A 20,879-nucleotide genomic window follows, 5' to 3' on the forward strand; every position below is an offset into this window, starting at 1 on the left:
TTTTTTATTTTCATGGCTCTGCGTTATAAACTTCTGTGAAGCACCTGGGGGTTTAAAGTGCTCAATATGCATCTAGATAAGTTCCTTGGGGGGTCTAGTTTCCAAAATGGGGTCACTTGTGGGGGAGCTCCAATGTTTAGGCACACAGGGGGCTCTCCAAACGCGACATGGTGTCCGCTAACAATTGGAGCTAATTTTCCATTCAAAAAGTCAAATGGCGCGCCTTCCCTTCCGAGCCCTGCCGTGTGCCCAAACAGTGGTTTACCCCCACATATGAGGTATCGGCGTACTCGGGAGAAATTGCCCAACAAATTTTATGATCCATTTTATCCTACTGCCCATGTGAAAAAGAAAAAATTGAGGCGAAAATAATTTTTTTGTGAAAAAAAAGTACTTTTTCATTTTTACAGATCAATTTGTGAAGCACCTGAGGGTTTAAAGTGCTCACTAGGCATCTAAATAAGTTCCTTGGGGGGTCTAGTTTCCAAAATGGGGTCACTTGTGGGGGAGCGCCAATGTTTAGGCACACAGGAGCTATCCAAACGCGACATGGTGTCCGCTAACGATGGAAATAATTTTTCATTCAAAAAGTCAAATGGCGCTCCTTCCCTTCCGAGCCTTACCATGTGCCCAAACAGTGGTTTACCCCCACATGTGAGGTATTGGTGTACTCAGGAGAAATTGCCCAACACATTTTAGGATCCATTTTATCCTGTTGCCCATGTGAAAATGAAAAAATTGAGGCTAAAAGAATTTTTTTGTGAAAAAAAAGTACTTTTTCATTTTTACGGATCAATTTGTGAAGCACCTGGGGGTTCAAAGTGCTCACTATGCATGTAGATAAGTTCCTTGGGGCGTCTAGTTTCCAAAATGGGGTCATTTGTGGGGGAGCTCCAATTTTTAGGCACACGGGGGCTCTCCAAACGTGACATGGTGTCCGCTAAAGAGTGGAGCCAATTTTTGATTCAAAAAGTCAAATGGCGCTCCTTCCCTTCCAAGCCCTGCCGTGCGCCCAAACAGTGGTTTACCCCCACATATGAGGTATCAGCGTACTCAGGACAAATTGGACAACAACTTTCGTGGTTCAGTTTCTCCTTTTACCATTGGGAAAATAAAAAAATTGTTGCTAAAAGATAATTTTTGTGACTAAAAAGTTAAATGTTCATTTTTTCCTTCCATGTTGCTTCTGCTGCTGTGAAGCACCTGAAGGGTTAATAAACTTCTTGAATGTGGTTTTGAGTACCTTGAGGGGTGCAGTTTTTAGAATGGTGTCACTTTTGGGTATTTTCAGCCATATAGACCCCTCAAACTGACTTCAAATGTGAGGTGGTCCCTAAAAAAAATGGTTTTGTAAATTTCGTTGTAAAAATGACAAATCGCTGGTCAAATTTTAACCCTTATAACTTCCTAACAAAAAAAAATTTTGTTTCCAAAATTGTGCTGATGTAAAGTAAACATGTGGGAAATGTTATTTATTAACTATTTTGTGTCACATATCTCTCTGGTTTAACAGAATAAAAATTCAAAATGTGAAAATTGCGAAATTTTCAAAATTTTCGCCAAATTTCCGTGTTTATCACAAATAAATGCAGAATTTATTGACCTAAATTTACCACTAACATGAAGCCCAATATGTCACGAAAAAACAATCTCAGAACCGCTAGGATCCGTTGAAGCGTTCCTGAGTTATTACCTCATAAAGGGACACTGGTCAGAATTGCAAAAAACGGCAAGGTCTTTAAGGTCAAAATAGGCTGGGTCTTGAAGGGGTTAAAAAAAACCACCCCCCCCAAAAAAAAAAAAAAAAAAATGATATAGAAAGTACAAGAGAAAATGTTAAGTTTCTACTATACAAAGAATAACTTACCTATATACTCGAGTATAAGCCGAGATTTTCAGCCCAAATTTTAGGGCTGAAAGTGCCCCCCTCGGCTTATACTCGAGTCACGGTAGCGGTGGGGTCGGCAGGTGAGGGGCTGAGGGCGCTGGGGTATACTTACCTAGTCCCAGCGATCCTCGCGCTGTCCCTGCCGTCCCACGGGCTTCGGCGCTGCAGCTTCTTCCCCTCTTCAGCGGTCACGTGGGACCGCTCATTACAGAAATGAATAAGCGGCTCCACCTCCCATAGGGGCGGAGCCGCTTATTCATTTCTCTAATCAGCGGTGCCGGTGACCGCTGATAGAGAAAGAAGCTGCGGCACCGAAGACAGGAGGGGACAGCGCGAGGATCGCCAGGACTAGGTGAGTATGTTATATTCACCTGTCCTCGTTCCAGCCGCCGGGCGCCGATCCATCTTCCCGGCCGGCGCCTCCATCTTCCCGGCGTCTGCGCTCTGACTGTTCAGGCAGAGGGCGCGATGACGCATATAGTGTGCGCGGCGCCCTCTGCCTGATCAGTCAGAGCAGAGACGCCGGGAAGATGGAGGCGCCGGAACGAGACGCCGGGAGCTGCAATCAAGGGAGGTGAGTATGTGGTTTTTTTTCTTTATTGCGGCAGCGGCGGCACAAATTTATGTGGAACATCTATGGGGCACAGTGAACGGTGCAGAGCACCGTATATGGCACAGCACAGCTATGGGGCACAGTGAACGGTGCAGAGCACCGTATATGGCACAGCACAGCTATGGGGCACAGTGAACGGTGCAGAGCACCGTATATGGCACAGCACAGCTATGGGGCACAGTGAACGGTGCAGAGCACTGTATATGGCACAGCAATGGGGCACAGTGAACGGTGCAGAGCACTGTATATGGCACAGCACAGCTATGGGGCACAGTGAACGGTGCAGAGCACTGTATATGGCACAGCACAGCTATGGGGCACAGTGAACGGTGCAGAGCACCGTATATGGCACAGCACAGCTATGGGGCACAGTGAACGGTGCAGAGCACCGTATATGGCACAGCTATGGGGCACAGTGAACGGTGCAGAGCACCGTATATGGCACAGCACAGCTATGGGGCACAGTGAACGGTGCAGAGCACCGTATATGGCACAGCTATGGGGCACAGTGAACGGTGCAGAGCACCGTATATGGCACAGCACAGCTATGGGGCACAGTGAACGGTGCAGAGCACCGTATATGGCACAGCACAGCTATGGGGCACAGTGAACGGTGCAGAGCACCGTATATGGCACAGCACAGCTATGGGGCACAGTGAACGGTGCAGAGCACCGTATATGGCACAGCACAGCTATGGGGCACAGTGAACGGTGCAGAGCACCGTATATGGCACAGCACAGCTATGGGGCACAGTGAACGGTGCAGAGCACCGTATATGGCACAGCACAGCTATGGGGCACAGTGAACGGTGCAGAGCACCGTATATGGCACAGCACAGCTATGGGGCACAGTGAACGGTGCAGAGCACCGTATATGGCACAGCACAGCTATGGGGCACAGTGAACGGTGCAGAGCACCGTATATGGCACAGCTATGGGGCACAGTGAACGGTGCAGAGCACCGTATATGGCACAGCACAGCTATGGGGCACAGTGAACGGTGCAGAGCACCGTATATGGCACAGCTATGGGGCACAGTGAACGGTGCAGAGCACCGTATATGGCACAGCACAGCTATGGGGCACAGTGAACGGTGCAGAGCACCGTATATGGCACAGCACAGCTATGGGGCACAGTGAACGGTGCAGAGCACCGTATATGGCACAGCTATGGGGTACAGTGAACGGTGCAGAGCACCGTATATGGCACAGCACAGCTATGGGGCACAGTGAACGGTGCAGAGCACCGTATATGGCACAGCACAGCTATGGGGCACAGTGAACGGTGCAGAGCACCGTATATGGCACAGCACAGCTATGGGGCACAGTGAACGGTGCAGAGCACCGTATATGGCACAGCACAGCTATGGGGCACAGTGAACGGTGCAGAGCACCGTATATGGCACAGCACAGCTATGGGGCACAGTGAACGGTGCAGAGCACCGTATATGGCACAGCACAGCTATGGGGCACAGTGAACGGTGCAGAGCACCGTATATGGCACAGCTATGGGGCACAGTGAACGGTGCAGAGCACCGTATATGGCACAGCACAGCTATGGGGCACAGTGAACGGTGCAGAGCACCGTATATGGCACAGCTATGGGGCACAGTGAACGGTGCAGAGCACCGTATATGGCACAGCACAGCTATGGGGCACAGTGAACGGTGCAGAGCACCGTATATGGCACAGCACAGCTATGGGGCACAGTGAACGGTGCAGAGCACCGTATATGGCACAGCTAGGGGGCACAATGAACGGTGCAGAGCACAGCTAGGGGGCACAATGAACGGTGCAGAGCACTATATGGTTCACACCTATGGGGAAATATGAACGGTGCAGAGCACTATATGGCACAGCTATGGGGAAATAATGATCTATTTTTATTTTTGAAATTCACCGGTAAATGCTGCATTTCCACCCTAGGCTTATACTCGAGTCAATAAGTTTTCCCAGTTTTTTGTGGCAAAATTAGGGGGGTCGGCTTATACTCGGGTCGGCTTATACTCGAGTATATACGGTATTTGAAAAACAAAACAAAAAAAACCTTCATGTATCTTATAACATTGGATCAATTCCTTGCGAATTAAGTGGGTCAATGCAGAATGCAGTGCAATTCCGCTCTTTCATCTCATGTTTTCAAATTCTTTTAGTCATACATTAAAAAGCATAATAAATCCTCAGCGAGACAGCTACCCCACCCGCTTCATTACATATGATTTGGAAGACACAAATTAAATCTAGATAATCATTTTTTGTCTTCTTGTTTTCCAATTCTGGCAGAGATTAATAAGCACTTTTTTGTTTCGGTAAAGAAAATCCACGGACTCTCACAAAGAAAAGGTCACTGCGAAGCATCTGAATGTATTGAAAGTGAAGTTTCTTTTAATCAGATCCTTGGAGAGTAAAGGAAGAGGGAAACAAAGTAATTCCCTGATGCTTAGCAGCTTGGCAGAGCTCCAAAACTCAACAAAGCGCCAACGAAAGAAAAATATATTCTTGCATACTAATATATTTAATTAAATGCAATCAAATCAAACATGCTAAGAGGTATATCATCCTGACACGTCTCTTCAGGGAAGGGAGGTAAGAGGAACATTTTTACTCTACCGAATGAAGCCATTTATGAATATTCAGCTAATATTTTAAATGTTTGACAGGTTTCTATTATAATGAGATTAAAAAAATAAAAACTAGTCAATCAAGAGAAAAAGATATAAAGAAATATCAGTAACCTGAACACATATCAAAATGATCGCATTTCTAGGTATGCGAATTGTGGTTCTGCATAGAGTGCATGAAGATAGGGAGCAAATGTGTCATTCAAATAATTTACATCTTCATTCTATTAGATTCTATGCAGAAGCTTCTCCAGTAGGACTGAGTATAAACATCTTATGGTAAAATACATGTGCAGTTTAGCAACCAAATCTTTACAATTGTAAAGTGATTGTAAAAACAAGGAACTTTTCAATTTACCCTATATTAAAAAGCTTCTAAATTCACAAGACCAGCGGGATATTCAAATTTAGTGTACTGCTCACTGCCAAGGTTACAGGCCACCTCTGCAGTCTATAAGCAAGCACCCGCAAACACTGCTCTGAAGTTAACCAGTTTCAGTCCTGCTGAGATTTTCAGTTCCGCTGGAACAAAGCCGCCGCTGCCTGCCTCATCTGTGAGGGCAAAGATTGGGCCAGCAGCACAACCATGCTGCCGTCCCAAGTCAATCTTTAGGAACATACCTCCCATCCTCCACTTTCCCACGGCAGAAAGATGTCGGAGTGGTGGGCTCCTGGTGAACAATCATGGGAAAAACTCTTGGCTCATGCATAAACCTTTTGTTATGGAACAAGTAGTCCCTAGGTTCCAAATTATAGATCTATGCCCAATCTGCTTGCCCCCACATAGCACGTCTATGCATCAAATAATCCTGCAGGGGAAAAACTTCTAGGAAAATAATAACACAAAAAATAAGAAGAGATGGAGCATTCCTGACAAAAAAAGAAGAAGAGTTGGAGCATTCCCAACAAAATGAAGAGATGGAGCACCCCAGACAAAAAGAAGAGATGGAGCATTCCCGACAAAAAGAAGAAGAGATGGATCACACCGAACAAAAAAAGTAGAGATCGAGAACTCCCAACAAAAAAAAAAGAAGAGATGGAGCACTCCCGACAAAAAGAAGAGATGGAGCACTCCCGACAAAAAAAAGAAGAGATGGAGCACTCCCGACAAAAATAAGAGATGGAGCACTCCCGACAAAAAAAAGAAGAGATGGAGCATTCAAGACTAGTGATGAGCGAGTGTACTCGTTGCTCGGGTTTTCCCCAGCATGCTCGGGTGATCTCCGAGTATTTGTTAGTATTCGGAGATTACGTTTTCATCGTGGCAGCTGAATGATTAACAGCTATTAGCCAGCTTGATTACATGTGGGGGTTCACTAGCAACCAGGCAACCCCCACATGTACTTAGCCTGGCTAATAGCTGTAAATCATTCAGCTGAGGCGATGAAAATTTAATCTCCATACACTCGAAGGTCACCCGAGCATGGTCGGGAAAACCCGAGCAACGAGTATATTCGCTCATCACTATTCAGGACAAAAAGACGAGATGGAGCACTCCCGACAAAAAAAATTAGATATGGAGCACTCCCGACAAAAAGAAGAGATGGAGCACTACCAACAAAAAGAAGAAGAGATGGAGCACTCCCGACAAAAGGAAGAAGAGATGGAGCACTCCTGACAAAAAAAAAAAAAAAAAAAGAGATGGAGCACTACCAACAAAAAGAAGAGATGGATCACTCCCGACAAAAAGAAGAGATGGAGCACTCCTGACAAAAAGAAGAAGAGATGGAGCACTCCCGACAAAAAGAAGAAGAGATGGAGCACTCCCGACAAAAAGAAAAGATGGAGCACTCCGGACAAAAAAAAAAAAAAAAAAAGAGATGGAGCACTCCCGACCAAAAGAAGAGATGGAGCACTCCTGACAAAAAGCAGAAGAGATGGAGCACTCCAGACAAATAAAAGAAGAGATGGAGAACTCCCCCCCAAAAATCTGTATCCCCTAAACCTTTCTAAATACAAAGGTGCAATATAGTGTAGTTGTATTAAAATACTTGCTTATTACTGATTTCCAGCATCTTTCCAGTTCAACTCCAAACAGCCAGATCACACAAGGGTTTAGGATATGTTCACACGTTGCGTTTTTGCTGCGTTTTTGCTGTCTCTTGTGCAGGTTGATAAGCTTTAGCACCCCCCAAAAAATCATGATGCCACTTCCTTAATGTTTTTGCATGAAAACCACAGCAAAAACTGATACCTATGTACCTTTTTGCTGTGGTTTTGCTCTTACCCATTGTTTCCAGAGGGTGAAAAAATGCTGCAGATAAAAATGCTGCAAAAATGCAACGTGTGAATATAGCCTTACTATTCAGACTGCAAGGCTCTTCTACATTGTAAGGGTATGTGCACACGTTGCGCTTTTTTCTGATCAATTTTGTTACAAAACCTGAAGGATTTCCTAGCACCAGTAGAGTTAGTAAAATTTCTGAAGCGTCATGCAAATGTCACTTATTTTTTCTTTGTAGATTTGCAGCAGATTTAAATCTGCAGTATGTCAATTCTTTCACAGTTTTTCTGTGGATTTCATCCATACTAATGTATGGGGAAAATCTCAACCAAAAATGTAAGTAAGAGATGCAACAAAAATGTTTCAAAAATGTGTGGATTTCACCCAGCGTTTTTCCTGCCAACGCATTAGGATTTGCAGCAAAATTTTCTGAAGCAAATCCTGAACAATGGAACATAGCCTAAGGGTCTATTCACATGTTGTAGTTTTGTCTAAATGGATCTGTCACAAAACCTGAAGGATTTCCTAGCGTGAATGAGATTCCTGAAGTCTCATGCACACGTTGCTTATTCTTTCCTGGCAGATTTAAATCTGTAGCATGTAAATCCTTTCAGCGCATTTGCTGCAAATATCATAAATACAAATGAATGGAAAAATACATTAAAACATGCATGAAAAAAAAAAAATTGCATTTTGTTATCCATAAATTATCATGACTGTCATCTTTTTCCCAGCTTACATAAAGTGCCTGATTCATCAAAGCTTTTACCCCTGAATTCTTGCATAAAAAGCTTTGAAAAGTGCCAAAGTTTTGTCGCAACGTGTGGCGAGCTAAAATTTTGCAATTTTTGATGTGATCATGCCATGTTTGCTCATCTTGGACAATGTGGGCGCAGCTGGGCATGACAACCCCCACTCCTCAAATTTATGACAAGTGATGACATTCACAATGCTATAGCTCTTACTGCAGTCATCGACACACAGGAAAGGCAATGTGCTTGCTTGTCTCAGTAGGTAGAGTGTCAGCCACTGTAACCTCATTTCAAATGGATATCTTCGGGTATAACACACTCCAGCTAGTGATGTGTTAGAGGCGTGTGTCCATGCATCCTTTTTTCTTCTTCTATAGGTTTGCAATTCTTTAAAATAACAAACCCACCAATTCTCATCCTCTACAGGTCCAGTGTTGCCTCTACAACACTGTCCTGGTCTTTGTTTATTGGCTGCAGGAAAGATGTCCTAATGTCAACGCATGAATGCATGCGACAGCTACAGCCAATCGCTGTGTTCTGTGGCTCTACCAATATAAAACACCATGAACCAGTAAAGTAAAGGATTGGCTGCAGCGGTCACTTGTGCTGTAGTCATGACATCACTGGTGCAACCAGAAAACAACAAAAGGCAGGAGTAACGGTGGAAAGGCGGCACTGGATCTTAGGATGTTATATTGGTTATTTTTAATGTATAAAAAGAAGAATACAGAGCGACGGCGGTAGCCAGGCCCCCCGGCCCTGACCGACAGCCAGCCCCAATGCAGAGTCAGTGTCAGTCAGGGCGGGAATACAGCGGCCGCTCTGTATTCTCAGTGACTCAACCTGAATGCTGATTATGGACCTACCACAATCAGCTGTAACCTAGCATAAGAGGGAATCTGTCAGTAGCAACAACCCTCCTAAACCATCTAATATGGGCATGTAGGTCCTAGGAAGTGGAATAAAATGATACCTTGACATCTGCCATCTGATATCTATAAAGCTCATTATAAATTAAAGCGAGCGTTCTCAGTGTGAGACATGTAATGACTGACAGTAGGTTGTCCTCAACTATATATCCAACACTGGAAATGACCCCTTTCATTTAATATAAGCTGCAGGCAGACTCGTGCAGATCAGCGTCTGGCCCTTCGTCTTTAACAGCGCATTCACATAAGAAAAACATGGCTTTCTCTGAAATAAGACGTTGGATCGGAGATATCATGGCATCATTTTGTTCAACTCTTTATGACCAGCATGCCCATATAGATGACTTCGGAAAGTTGATCCTACTAACAAATTCCCTTTAAGAAGTGCATGCATCTAGAATTTACAGCAACTCTGTTACAAAGTGGTAGACCAGACAAATTTACATAGAAAGTCAACAGCTGCTGATGCGTATGGGGTTGAAAAACAGACTATACTCCAATGCATCACTCATTGCAAAATTTCTAAATTCCTCTAGAAGTGACATCAGCACAACTGTGCGTCAGGATCTTCATGAAATGGGTTTGTCTAGTCAGACAGTTGCACACAAACCTGAGACCACCATGCACAGGCAATTTAAGCATCAGCTGGAGTAGTCCAACGAATGCCACTACTGGGCTCTACAGCAGTGGAAATGTGACCACACAAGTGATAAATCACATTTCACGATTTGGCATTATGATGATTGATCAATCTGGGTTGAGTAGATATCTGGGGTGTGCTAGCTACTGGAGTTTATACTATAGTGGCATGTAAAAGTTTGGGCACCCCTGGCCAAAATGATTTATCGTGAACAGTTAAGCAAGTTGAAGATTAAATGATTTCTAAAAGGCCTAAAGTTAAAGATGACACATTTCCTTTGTAGTTTATGCTAAAAAAAAAAATGTATCTTACATTTTAAAAATTGCAAAAGGGAAAAATGTGTCAATGCAAAAGTTTGTGCACCCTGAAAGTATAGTATCTAGTAGCACCCCCTTTTGAAAGTATCACAGCTTGCAAATGCATTTTGTAGTCAGCCAAGAGTCTTTCAAATCTTGTTTAAGGGATTTTCAGCCAATTCTTCCAGTTCTGTGAGACTTCTGGGTCTTCTTGCAGGCACTGCTCTTTTGAGATCTAGCCACAGATTTTCAATGATGTTCAGATCAATGAACTGTGAGGGCCATTGTAAAGCTGTGTGCACACGATGCAGATTTATTGCAGATCTGCAGCGTCTTTTTCTGCGCAGAAATGCTGCAGATCTGCACTGTGATGTACAGTACAATGTAAATCAAAGTGAAAAAAAAAAAAAAAGATGTGCACATGGTGCAGAAAAATCCGCACAGAAACGCTGCAGATTTCAAAGAAGTGCATGTCACTTCTTTTGTGCAGATCTGCAGCTTTTCTGCACCCTTCCATTAATAGAAATCCGCATTGGTAAAAACTGCAGAAAATCCGCACGAAATCCGCATCAATTCCGCACAGAAAAACGCACTAAAACCGCATAAAAACCGCAGCAAATACGCAGCTGCGGATTCTGCCAGGAGATGCGGATTTTGTGCAGAAAATTCTGCACCTCTTTTCTTACGTGTGACATAGCCTAAAACCTTCATCTTGTGCCTTTTGAGGTAGTCTATTGTGGATTTTGACACAATTTTGGTTAGGAGCATTACCCATTTGTAGAAGCTATTCTATTTTCAATTTCGGCTTTTTTACAGATGATGTTATGTTTGCATCAAGAATTTGGTAACATTTAATTGAATCCATTCTTCCCTCTGCCTGTGAAGTTTTCCCTGTTCCATTGGCCGCAACACAACCTCAAAGCATGATTGATCCACCCCCAATGCTTAATAGTTGGCGAGATGTTCTTTTCCTGAAATTCTGTGCTTTCTTTTTCTCCACGCATACCTATGAACATTGAAGCCAAAGAGTTCTATCTTAACCTCATCGGTTCACAGGACTTGTTTCTAAAATGCATCAGGCTTGTTTCGATGTTCTTTCGCATACTTCTGATGCTGAGTTTTATGGTGAAGATGCAGGAGAGGTTTTCTTCTGAAGACTCTTCCATGAAGAGGCCATATTTGTACAGGTGTCTCTGAACAATAGAACAATGTACCACAACTCCAGAGTCTGCTAAATTTTTCTGAAGACCTTTTGCAGTCAGGTGGGCATTCTGATTTGCCTCTATAAGATTCCTACAAGCAGCTCTCCCTGAAATTTAGCTTCGTCTTCCAAATCTTATTTTGACCTCCACTGTTCCTGTTAACTGCCATTTCTTAATTACATTTTGAACTGAGGAAAGGGCAACTTGAAAACACTTTGCTATCTTCTTATAACCTTCTCCTGCTTTGTGGGGCTCCACCATTTTCATTTTCAGAGTGCTAGACAGTTGCTTAGAAGAATCCATGGCTGCTGTTTTTGGCACAAGGCTAGAGGAGGCTGGGTTGTAAAGCTGGGAAATTTGCATCACCTGGCCTCTCCTAACGATGACCGTGTACAAGCAATAACTAACAGACAAATAATTGTCTGAAACCTTCTTCAAAGTTATCCGAGCACACAAATCTCCAATGGTGCCCAAGCTTTTGGATCAACCTATTTTCCTTTTTTGTAATTTTTGAAATGTAAAAGATTAAAATATATTTTTTTTGCCTCAAAGAATGAAATGCGTCAGCTTTAACTTTAGGCCTTTTAGAGATCATGTAATAATCAACTTTCTTAACTGTGCACCATAACAGTGATTTTTTTTTCAGGGGTGCCCAAACGTTTACATGCCATTGTATAACATTTGGTGAAAAACAAACATACAAACAAACAATGTTTTAAATTTACTAAAGCAACCTCCGTTTAGGCAGAATAGCAGTAATCAAGCAACATTGTACGTGAAGGAGTCCAAATATGAAATCTCACCAGCCGGTCATATTAAAGTCTCTGTAAAGCATCATCTTGCCCAGTTCCTTACGCTGCACTCTTCTTGGAAATTCTAAATGTGTGAACTCATTTCCCAGTAGATGTGGCTGCAGGAAAGCCTAACAGATTGGAAAAGAGAAATAGAAGATTCCTTAGAAACTGTAAGCCATGTAATGTACATTCGAAAAGATTAGTACAACCATATCTGAGCCTTGTTCTGCATATTCACCCGAGCATGAATAGCTTACATAATCATTCTTATCTGTAATTTTAGCTCCTGGAAGTGATGGCAGGAAATCAGGACTTAGATGTAAATCTTGACATAAACCACTGAGATTAAGCAGCATTGCAAACCAAATCCTGGATTAATTCCCTGCATTCCTAATAGAGAAATGGGTCTGCTGAATTTATTTAGTGTACAGAAAAGATAAACACAAAAAAAATGACAGCAAAGCTCTTTTTCTATAGCATATTCATAAATTATGTAACCATATATCGCCCCCATTATATTTATAGGATTTATTTTAGGGACCTCTTCATTACTCTATGACAATTGCTTAAGGGACAAACCGTGTTGATGGATCCCCTTTAAAAAAACAAACAAAAAAAAAACCCCAATGATAATTTAACTTTGTATCCTCACTTTACGGAAGGGGCAGACAAAGAAAAGCTTAACTTTTGTTAAAGGGAATGTGTCAGCAGCATTTCAACATCCAGTCTAGTGATATGTGCATGCAGCTCTAACAAATAAAAGTTCGGCGATACATTAATATGGCCAGTCTGTTCCTCTGTTACTGAGAAATTGTTATGTACAGTTGTGATCAAAAGTTTACATACACCGGCAGAATGTTTCCTTTCTTGGCCTTTTTTCAGAGAATATGAAAGAGAACATCAACACTTTCTCCACTCATGGTTAGTGGTTGGGTGAAGCCATTTATTGTCAAACTAGATAGTGGCCCGATTCGAACGTATCGGATATTCTAGAATATGTAGGTAGTATATAGCACAGGCTACGTACTATATTGCACAGTGACGTAGTATATAACACAACCGACGTAGTATATAACATAGCTACGTAGTATATAACAAAGCTAAGTAGTATGAAACACAGCGTACGTAGTATATAGCAGAGCTACGTAGTACATAACACAGCCACGTAGTGTATTGCACAGGTATGTAGTATATTGGTCAGCCACGAGAAAAGGTAGTTGAACTGCATAAAACAGGAAAGGGATACAAAAAGATATCCAAGGAATTGATAATGCCAGGCAGCAGCACTCAAACTGTGACTAACAAATGGAAAATCAGGGGCTCTGTAAAAACAAAACCATGGTCATGTAGACCAACATAAACTTCGTCCACAACTGCTAGGAAAATTGTTCAGGATGCAAAGAAAAACCCTCAAATAACATCAGCTGAAATACAGGACCCCTGAAGACTAGCGGTGTGGCTGTTTCCAGAAGAACAATAAGGTGGCATTTGAAGAAAAATGGTCTGCATGGTTGAGTCGCTAGAAGAAAGCCATTAGTGCGCAAATGTCACAAAGTATCTCACCTACAATATGCAAAACAGCACAAAGACAACTTCTGGAACAAGATAATTTGGAGTGATGAGACCAAAATTAAACTTTTTGGCCACAACCCTAAACGTTACATTAGGAGAGAGGTCAACAAGGCCTATGATGAAAGGAACACCATTCGTACTGTAAAACACGGAGGTGGATCACTGATATTTTGGGGATGTGTGAGCTACAAAGGCACAGGAAACTTGGTCAAAGTTGAAGGAAAGATGAATGCAGCACGTTATCAGCAAATATGTAGGCAGATTTGCACTCATAAGCCTGGAAGCTGCGCATGGGACGTACTTGGACGTTCCAACATGACAACAATCCAAAACACAAGGCCAAGTCCACTCGTCATTGGCTACAGCAGAGCAAAGTGAAGGTTCTGGAGTGGCCATCTCAGTCTCCTGACCTCAATATCATTGAGACACTGAGGAGATTCTCAAGTGTGCAGTTCATGCTAGACAGCCCAGGAATTTACAGGAACTGGAGGCTTTTTTGCGAAGAAGAGTGGGCAGCATTGCCACCTGAGAAAATAAAGAACCTCATCCACAACTACCACAAAGGACTTCAATCTCTCATTGATGTTAGAGGGGGCAATAAACAGGGTCATTTGGATGTTTTGGGTTGTCATTATGATTTAAAAAGAGAAACCACAGTAGTTTGACAATAAATGGCTTCACCCAACCAGTAACCATGAGTGGAGAAAAAGTTGTGATGTTATCATTCATATTCTCTGAAAAAAGGCCAAGAAAGCAAAAATTCTGCAGGGGAATGTAAACTTTTGAGCACAACTGCAATTGAGGCTGTAAATGTTCAGTCTCTGTCATTCCATCTGTATTCCCCACACGGGGCTGCCTCTGACAGCCTCTATGCTCTGTGATTTCAGGCACAGGAACTAAGTCAAGCAAGAGCAGGCTGCGCTGGGGAGGAATAGAGCTGTAGTGACAGACTTCAGATCTACAAATAGATCTTCAGCCTCATTCGCATCTATATACATAATTGTCTAAGGGGTACTTCCATCTGTCTGTCGGTCCTGTCACGGATATTCATTGGTCCTGGCCTCTGTCTATCATGGAAATCCAAGTCGCTGATTGGTCGCCGCAAAACAGCCACGACCAATCAGCGACGGGCACAGTCCGGAAGAAAATGGCCGCTCCATACTGCCCGCAGTCAGTGGCCGGCGCCCGCTCCCTGCAGTCAGTGTCCCAGGCGCTCCGCTCCCCGCACTCAGTGGCCGGCGCCCGCTCCCTACACTCACTGTCCCCGGCGCTCCGCTCCCCATAGTCAGCGTCCCCGGCGCTCCGCTCCCCGCACTGTGTCCCCAGCGCTCCGCTCCCCGCACGCTCCATACTCCCCTCCGGTCACTGCTAACACAGGGTTAATGCCGGCGGTAACGCATTCCGTTACCGCCGCTATTAACCCTGTGTCCCCAACCTTTTACTATGCCTATGTGGCATCAATAGTAAAAGAAAGTAATGTTAAAAATAATAATAAAAAAAAAAAACCTGCTATACTTACCCTCCGTTGTCCGCTGAACCGCTCGCGCCTGCCGCCATCTTCCTTTCCCAGCGATGCTTTGTGAAATTACCCATAAGACCTAGCGGTCTCGCGAGACCGCTAAGTCATATGGGTAATTTCGCAAAGCATCCTGGGAACGCAAGATGGCAGCATCCGCGCGCCCATCTGCGCAGGATCCCAGCAGGCGGAGAGACGGGACGCTGAGGAGCAGCGACAAGAATGGTGAGTATTTTCAACTACAAGGGGCCCTCGGATCGTTAGGGGAGTATGTTTATTTTTTTAACCTGTGACATACGTGGCTCGGTAAAATAGTACGTCACTGGTCAATATCCTACATGCCTCTGTGCTGTATACTACAAGGCTGGGCAATATACTACGTGGCTCTGTGCTGTATACTATGTGGCTAGGCAATATACTACGTGACTGGGCAATATACTACGTGACTGGGCAATATACTACGTGACTGGGCAATATACTACGTGGCTGGGCAATATACTACGTGGCTGGGCAATACACTACGTGGCTGGGCAATATACTACGTCGCTGTGCCATATACTATGTGGCTGGGCAATATACTACGTGGCTCTGTGCTGTATACTACTTGGCTGGGTAATATACTACGTGGCTCTGTGCTGTATACTACGTGGCTCTGTGCTGTATACTACGTGGCTTTGTGCTGTATACTACGTGGCTCTGCTGTATACTACGTGGCTGGGCAATATACTACGTGGCTGGGCAATATACTACGTGGCTGGGCAATATTCTACGTAACTGGGCAATATACTACGTGGCTGGGCAATATACTACGTGGCTGGGCAATATACTACGTGGCTGGGCAATATACTACGTGACTGGGCAATATACTACGTGGCTGGGCAATATACTACGTGGCTGGGCAATATAATACGTGGCTGGGCAATATAATACGTGGCTGGGCAATATACTACGTGGCTGGGCAATATACTACGTGGCTGGGCAATATACTACGTGGCTGGGAAATATACTACGTGGCTGGGCAATATACTACGTGGCTGGGCAATATACTACGTCGCTGTGCCATATACTATGTGGCTGGGCAATATACTACGTGGCTCTGTGCTGTATACTACTTGGCTGGGCAATATACTACGTGGCTCTGTGCTGTATACTACGTGGCTTTGTGCTGTATACTACGTGGCTCTGCTGTATACTACGTGGCTGGGCAATATACTACGTGGCTAGGCAATATACTACGTGGCTGGGCAATATTCTATGTAACTGGGCAATATACTACGTAGCTGGGCAATATACTACGTGGCTGGGCAATATACTACGTGGCTGGGCAATATACTACGTGGCTGGGCAATATACTACGTGTCTGGGCAATATTCTATGTAACTGGGCAATATACTACGTAGCTGGGCAATATACTACGTGGCTGGGCAATATACCACGTGGACATGCATACTCTAGAATACCCGATGCGTTAGAATCGGGCCACCATCTAGTATCAATATTAACACTGATTTCTCAGTAATGGAGGAATGGACTGGCCATTTAAAAAGCTATTGCCAGACTTGTCTATGAAAGTGAAATATGCACATATAAATAGTTTGGGAGGGGTGAAATCCTCCTGAAAGTTTCCCTTAAGTGCAGTTCCCATTGCTGGTGGCTTTTGTTCCAGGCTATATTCACACATCATTCACATAGCAGGACCTCCGTCAGGTAGGGGAAAATTAGCTCTTGCTATTTCTTCTATCAGTACAACAATTGTCTCAAGGGGGCCCGGTGAGCCTTATTGTAAGTCAATTAAGGGTTTTTCCAACAATGAAAGTTATCACTTATCCCTGGGATAGCTGATGACTTTCTGATATGTGGAATTCCAACTAGATGGTGGCCAGCACTCCATTCCTGAAGGGTATTTTAGAGCCAGGCTCTCGGTCCAGGCCAGTAGCAGCATCTCGAAAAGCGAGACGGCTATTTTTAATCAGATCTCCACAGTAACAAGAAAGGTTTTATACAGTTTGAGTGCCGCATTTTCTTTGATTTTTTGGATGGTGTAGTGACGTAACTGTACTATATACAGTTCACCACAACATTGTTACTTTCAGCAGGACGTCTAGGTGGCGACACCTAACCATTAAACAAAGTGCTGGCCTGAAAGCGACTTAGCCGATCTCGAAAGGGAATTCTCTACGGAAGAGGTATCCGAAACCATTAGAGCCCTAAAACAAGGGAAAAGCCCGGGCCCTGATGGGTTCTCAGCGGGCTTCTATAAATCATTTAATGCACCACTATGCCCATTGTTTCTGGAGGCCTGTAATTTTGTCTCTTCGGGAGGTTCTTTCCCTGCACAATCACTCGCCACCCACATCACAGTGCTTCCCAAACCTGGTAAAGATCTTTATACATGTAATAATTATCGGCCGATTTCTTTGATAAACGTTGATATTAAAATATATGCTAAAATGTTAGCAAATAGATTATGCCCCCTCTTACCTAAACTAATAAATCAAGACCAGGTAGGATTCGTCCCAGGGCGAGAGGCGAGAGACAACACAATCAGAACTATTTCTCTACTCGACAGAGCGGGCAGGGAGGGGGATCCCCTGTGTATCATGTCAATTGACGCTGAAAAAGCTTTTGACCGGGTTCATTGGGAATTCATCTTCCAAACCCTGGAGGAAATTGGCTTAAAAGAAAATATGATGCGCAGGATTTCTGCTCTATATACCTCTCCTAGTGGCCAGATCAAGGTCAACGGCGCACTTTCAAATGTGTTTCCGATCAGAAATGGTACAAGGCAGGGGTGCCCACTCTCTCCCCTCTTATATATACTAACAATGGAGCATTTGGCCGTGGCATTGAGAAATAACCCCTCAATCAAAGGGATAAAACTGCGCTCCGAAGAACACAAGATAGCACTTTTTGCAGACGATATTCTGCTATATATCACGTCTCCATCTACGAGCCTACCAAGCATTATCTCGGAACTGCACAAATTCGGCCTCCTAAGTAATTTTAAAATGAACTCCCACAAATCCGAAATCTTAAACATCTCATTACAACTCCCCTTGGTCGAACAACTAAAGACCACCTTTCCATTTAAATGGCGCTTTGACTCCATCACCTACTTAGGCGTTAAGATTACCAGCCAGACATCCAAATTGTTTGAGACCAATTTTACAACAGCCCTACAAAAGGTTAACCTAGATTTAGAAAAATGGCATAGGCTCCAGCTGTCTTGGCTAGGCAGGATCAACGCAGTTAAAATGGACCTCTTACCGCGCCTTTTATACCTTTTCCAAACAATACCTCTATACTTGCCAGCTTCCTTCTTTTCTCGCCTTAAACAAATAATCACCCGGTTCATATGGTCTCATAATCGGGCACGCATTTCCTACACGTTACTAAGCAGATCAAAGCTGACAGGTGGTCTGGGCCTCCCAGATCTTGCGGTCTATAGTTACGCCTCATTAGGAACATGTATACTGGACCTCTATCACAACATAAATAGTAAAAAATGGGTAAAGCTAGAAAATGATCTGAATGGCTGTGACTCTCAGGTTATTCTCTGGTCCGGGGGTAGATCGGGGCCAGGCGCCTATCTACCCTTCCTTACACGAAACTTATCGCTTCTCATTAAAAATAAAAACTCAGACCTTAAGATCACAACTCTCCCAGGACCTTTGATCCCAATCTACGACAACCCTGCCTTTCCTGCGGGGCTAAAAAGAGAGATGTATTTAAACAAGAGAAAAGATTCCAAACCCATTCTCCATGACTATCTAAATGAGACTAGGATGAAATCCCTCCAGGAATTATTTCCGGAGGAGGAAGCACCCTCTGCTGATTGGTTTTTCTATGAACAACTCAAAAGTTTTATTTACGCAATCTCTAAACAAACCAATATTGGCAGACCGCTAACTCCTTTTGAGACGCTTTGCACATCAACAAGCCCTCCAGATCATACTGTCTCGCTGCTATATAAAATCTTCCAGGGGGGAAGGGCTCCACTGCAGGGATCACCAGTATTCTTCTCGAAGTGGGAGGGTGACCTGGGAAGGCCATTACCACCTGAGGATAGAGAAAAAATTCTTCTCTTCACGCTTAGATCGTCATTATGCGCGGTATCAGGAGCTACAAGATCTTGACAAGATGGTATAGATGTCCTTCTATGGTACATACTGTGTTCCCCACTACTCCTGACACTTGTTGGAGATGCTTAAAGGAGACTGGCTCTTATATGCACATTTGGTGGGATTGCCCCCCCATAAAAGCCCTTTGGTTGGCTATATTCGAGCTCCATAACAAGATGTCTATCACTCAACCCTCTCCATACATAGCATTACTATCCCTATGTGATTTGTCGATTTCTCGATATAAAAAGAGCATCCTCAGACACTTTCTTACCGCGGTTAGGAACTTGATTCCACGCTTTTGGAAACAAGAAAAATTTCCCTCACGTGCGGAGTTTGTAGCGGAACTCAATGACATCTATAGGATGGAGCAGTTAATAAATCAATCTCTAGGCAATGTAGATAAAACTTATATCACATGGGCCCCCTGGATAGCTTTCAGAGAAACCCCTGACCTGGATCTCTGGATTTCTGAAGCCTGATGTAGTGCATGACTCGCTCTCGTTTACCACTTGATCATCCATTAGTCCGCGTCCTGACCGCTAGGATGGGATGATAGCCACACCTTTCCCCAACCTACCCCATTACCCTACCCAATCCTCTCCTCTTCTTTCTACCCCCCATTCTCTTCTTTATCCTAATCTTTGTTTGTCTTCCACCCCTCCTTTAGCTTGAATATGCATTATGATTATTGAATAATCACAATGAGAATTAATATAGGTTATTAATCACTTCAATTGTTCTTTATTGTCAACATATTATAATACCAATCAGTAGTATTATTTTTCAGAATGTTAAGTGCAAGATACATGATGTTGTTGTAATGCATTTCTTGACTAACATGTAATTTTACCTGGTATCCTGCTGATATACTAGATTGTATCGTTTACTTTTATTCTTCTTGCTTCACTCAATAAACATGATTTAAACAAACAATAAAGTGCTGGACTACTGTATTGCTTTTCTGTTCTGATTGAAATAGTTACAATATCCCTGTCAAACTAAACGAAGAACGAAAATGGAGAAAGAATGACAAATATGCTAACATCTCAGTGGGAGGTACATTCCAATTTTACAGAAGGTACCTGAAATTGCAGGATCAGGATTTTCTATTAAAGCTCATATATGTACTAGGGAGAAAAATCACATTTGCAAGTTCTTTATTGGTCATGTGATCCTTTAAATCAAAATGTGTACATGACAAAGGGGTGTACTCTGAAATGTGCATGCATGGTCTGTTAGGGAGGCATATTACAGTACATTAAGACGAATATATAGGATGGGAGATCCAAAGAGATGCAAAGTGCTAATGCATAACATTTCTTTCCGTGCCTCAGGTGGCAGGATGTATGCTGAAGAGCTTTTTAACTGTGCATTCAACCCACATCTTTTCTAAAAAAAAATTCATGCACTACATAAGGTTTTCTGGCTGATTGGATTTAAAATGGTTTGGTTTCAATTATTCACAGATGCATCCTAAGAATCCATACAATGTTCCATCAAAGACTAGATAACATCAAAACATTAACTCTTGTCTGCCAAGACTTACAAGCATTATTTCAAAGCATTAGATATCCCATGGAACACTGAAGATGGTCATCCATAAGTGGCTTAAAATTGGCAACACAATTACAGGATTTAGAACTGGACGCCCCTCAAAAATTGATAAACCATAAGAACAAAATTGGTCTGGGAGGATGCTTTATTTTGCT

At 43.3% G+C, this 20,879-nt stretch overlaps 1 protein-coding gene across 1 annotated transcript in view; it reads right to left on the minus strand.

The window, feature by feature from the left end:
- PPM1H (protein phosphatase, Mg2+/Mn2+ dependent 1H) overlaps positions 1 to 20,879 on the minus strand; it is a 298,038-nt gene that overhangs the window by 57,401 nt on the left and 219,758 nt on the right. Inside the window, exon 6 of the mRNA XM_069764438.1 lies at positions 11,968 to 12,086. Within this exon, the coding sequence (XP_069620539.1) occupies positions 11,968 to 12,086 (119 nt within the window). The remainder of the gene's footprint in view (positions 1 to 11,967; positions 12,087 to 20,879) is intronic.

This window comes from Ranitomeya imitator, chromosome 4, assembly GCF_032444005.1.
Source record: "Ranitomeya imitator isolate aRanImi1 chromosome 4, aRanImi1.pri, whole genome shotgun sequence".
In the NCBI taxonomy this organism is placed as follows: domain Eukaryota; kingdom Metazoa; phylum Chordata; class Amphibia; order Anura; family Dendrobatidae; genus Ranitomeya; species Ranitomeya imitator.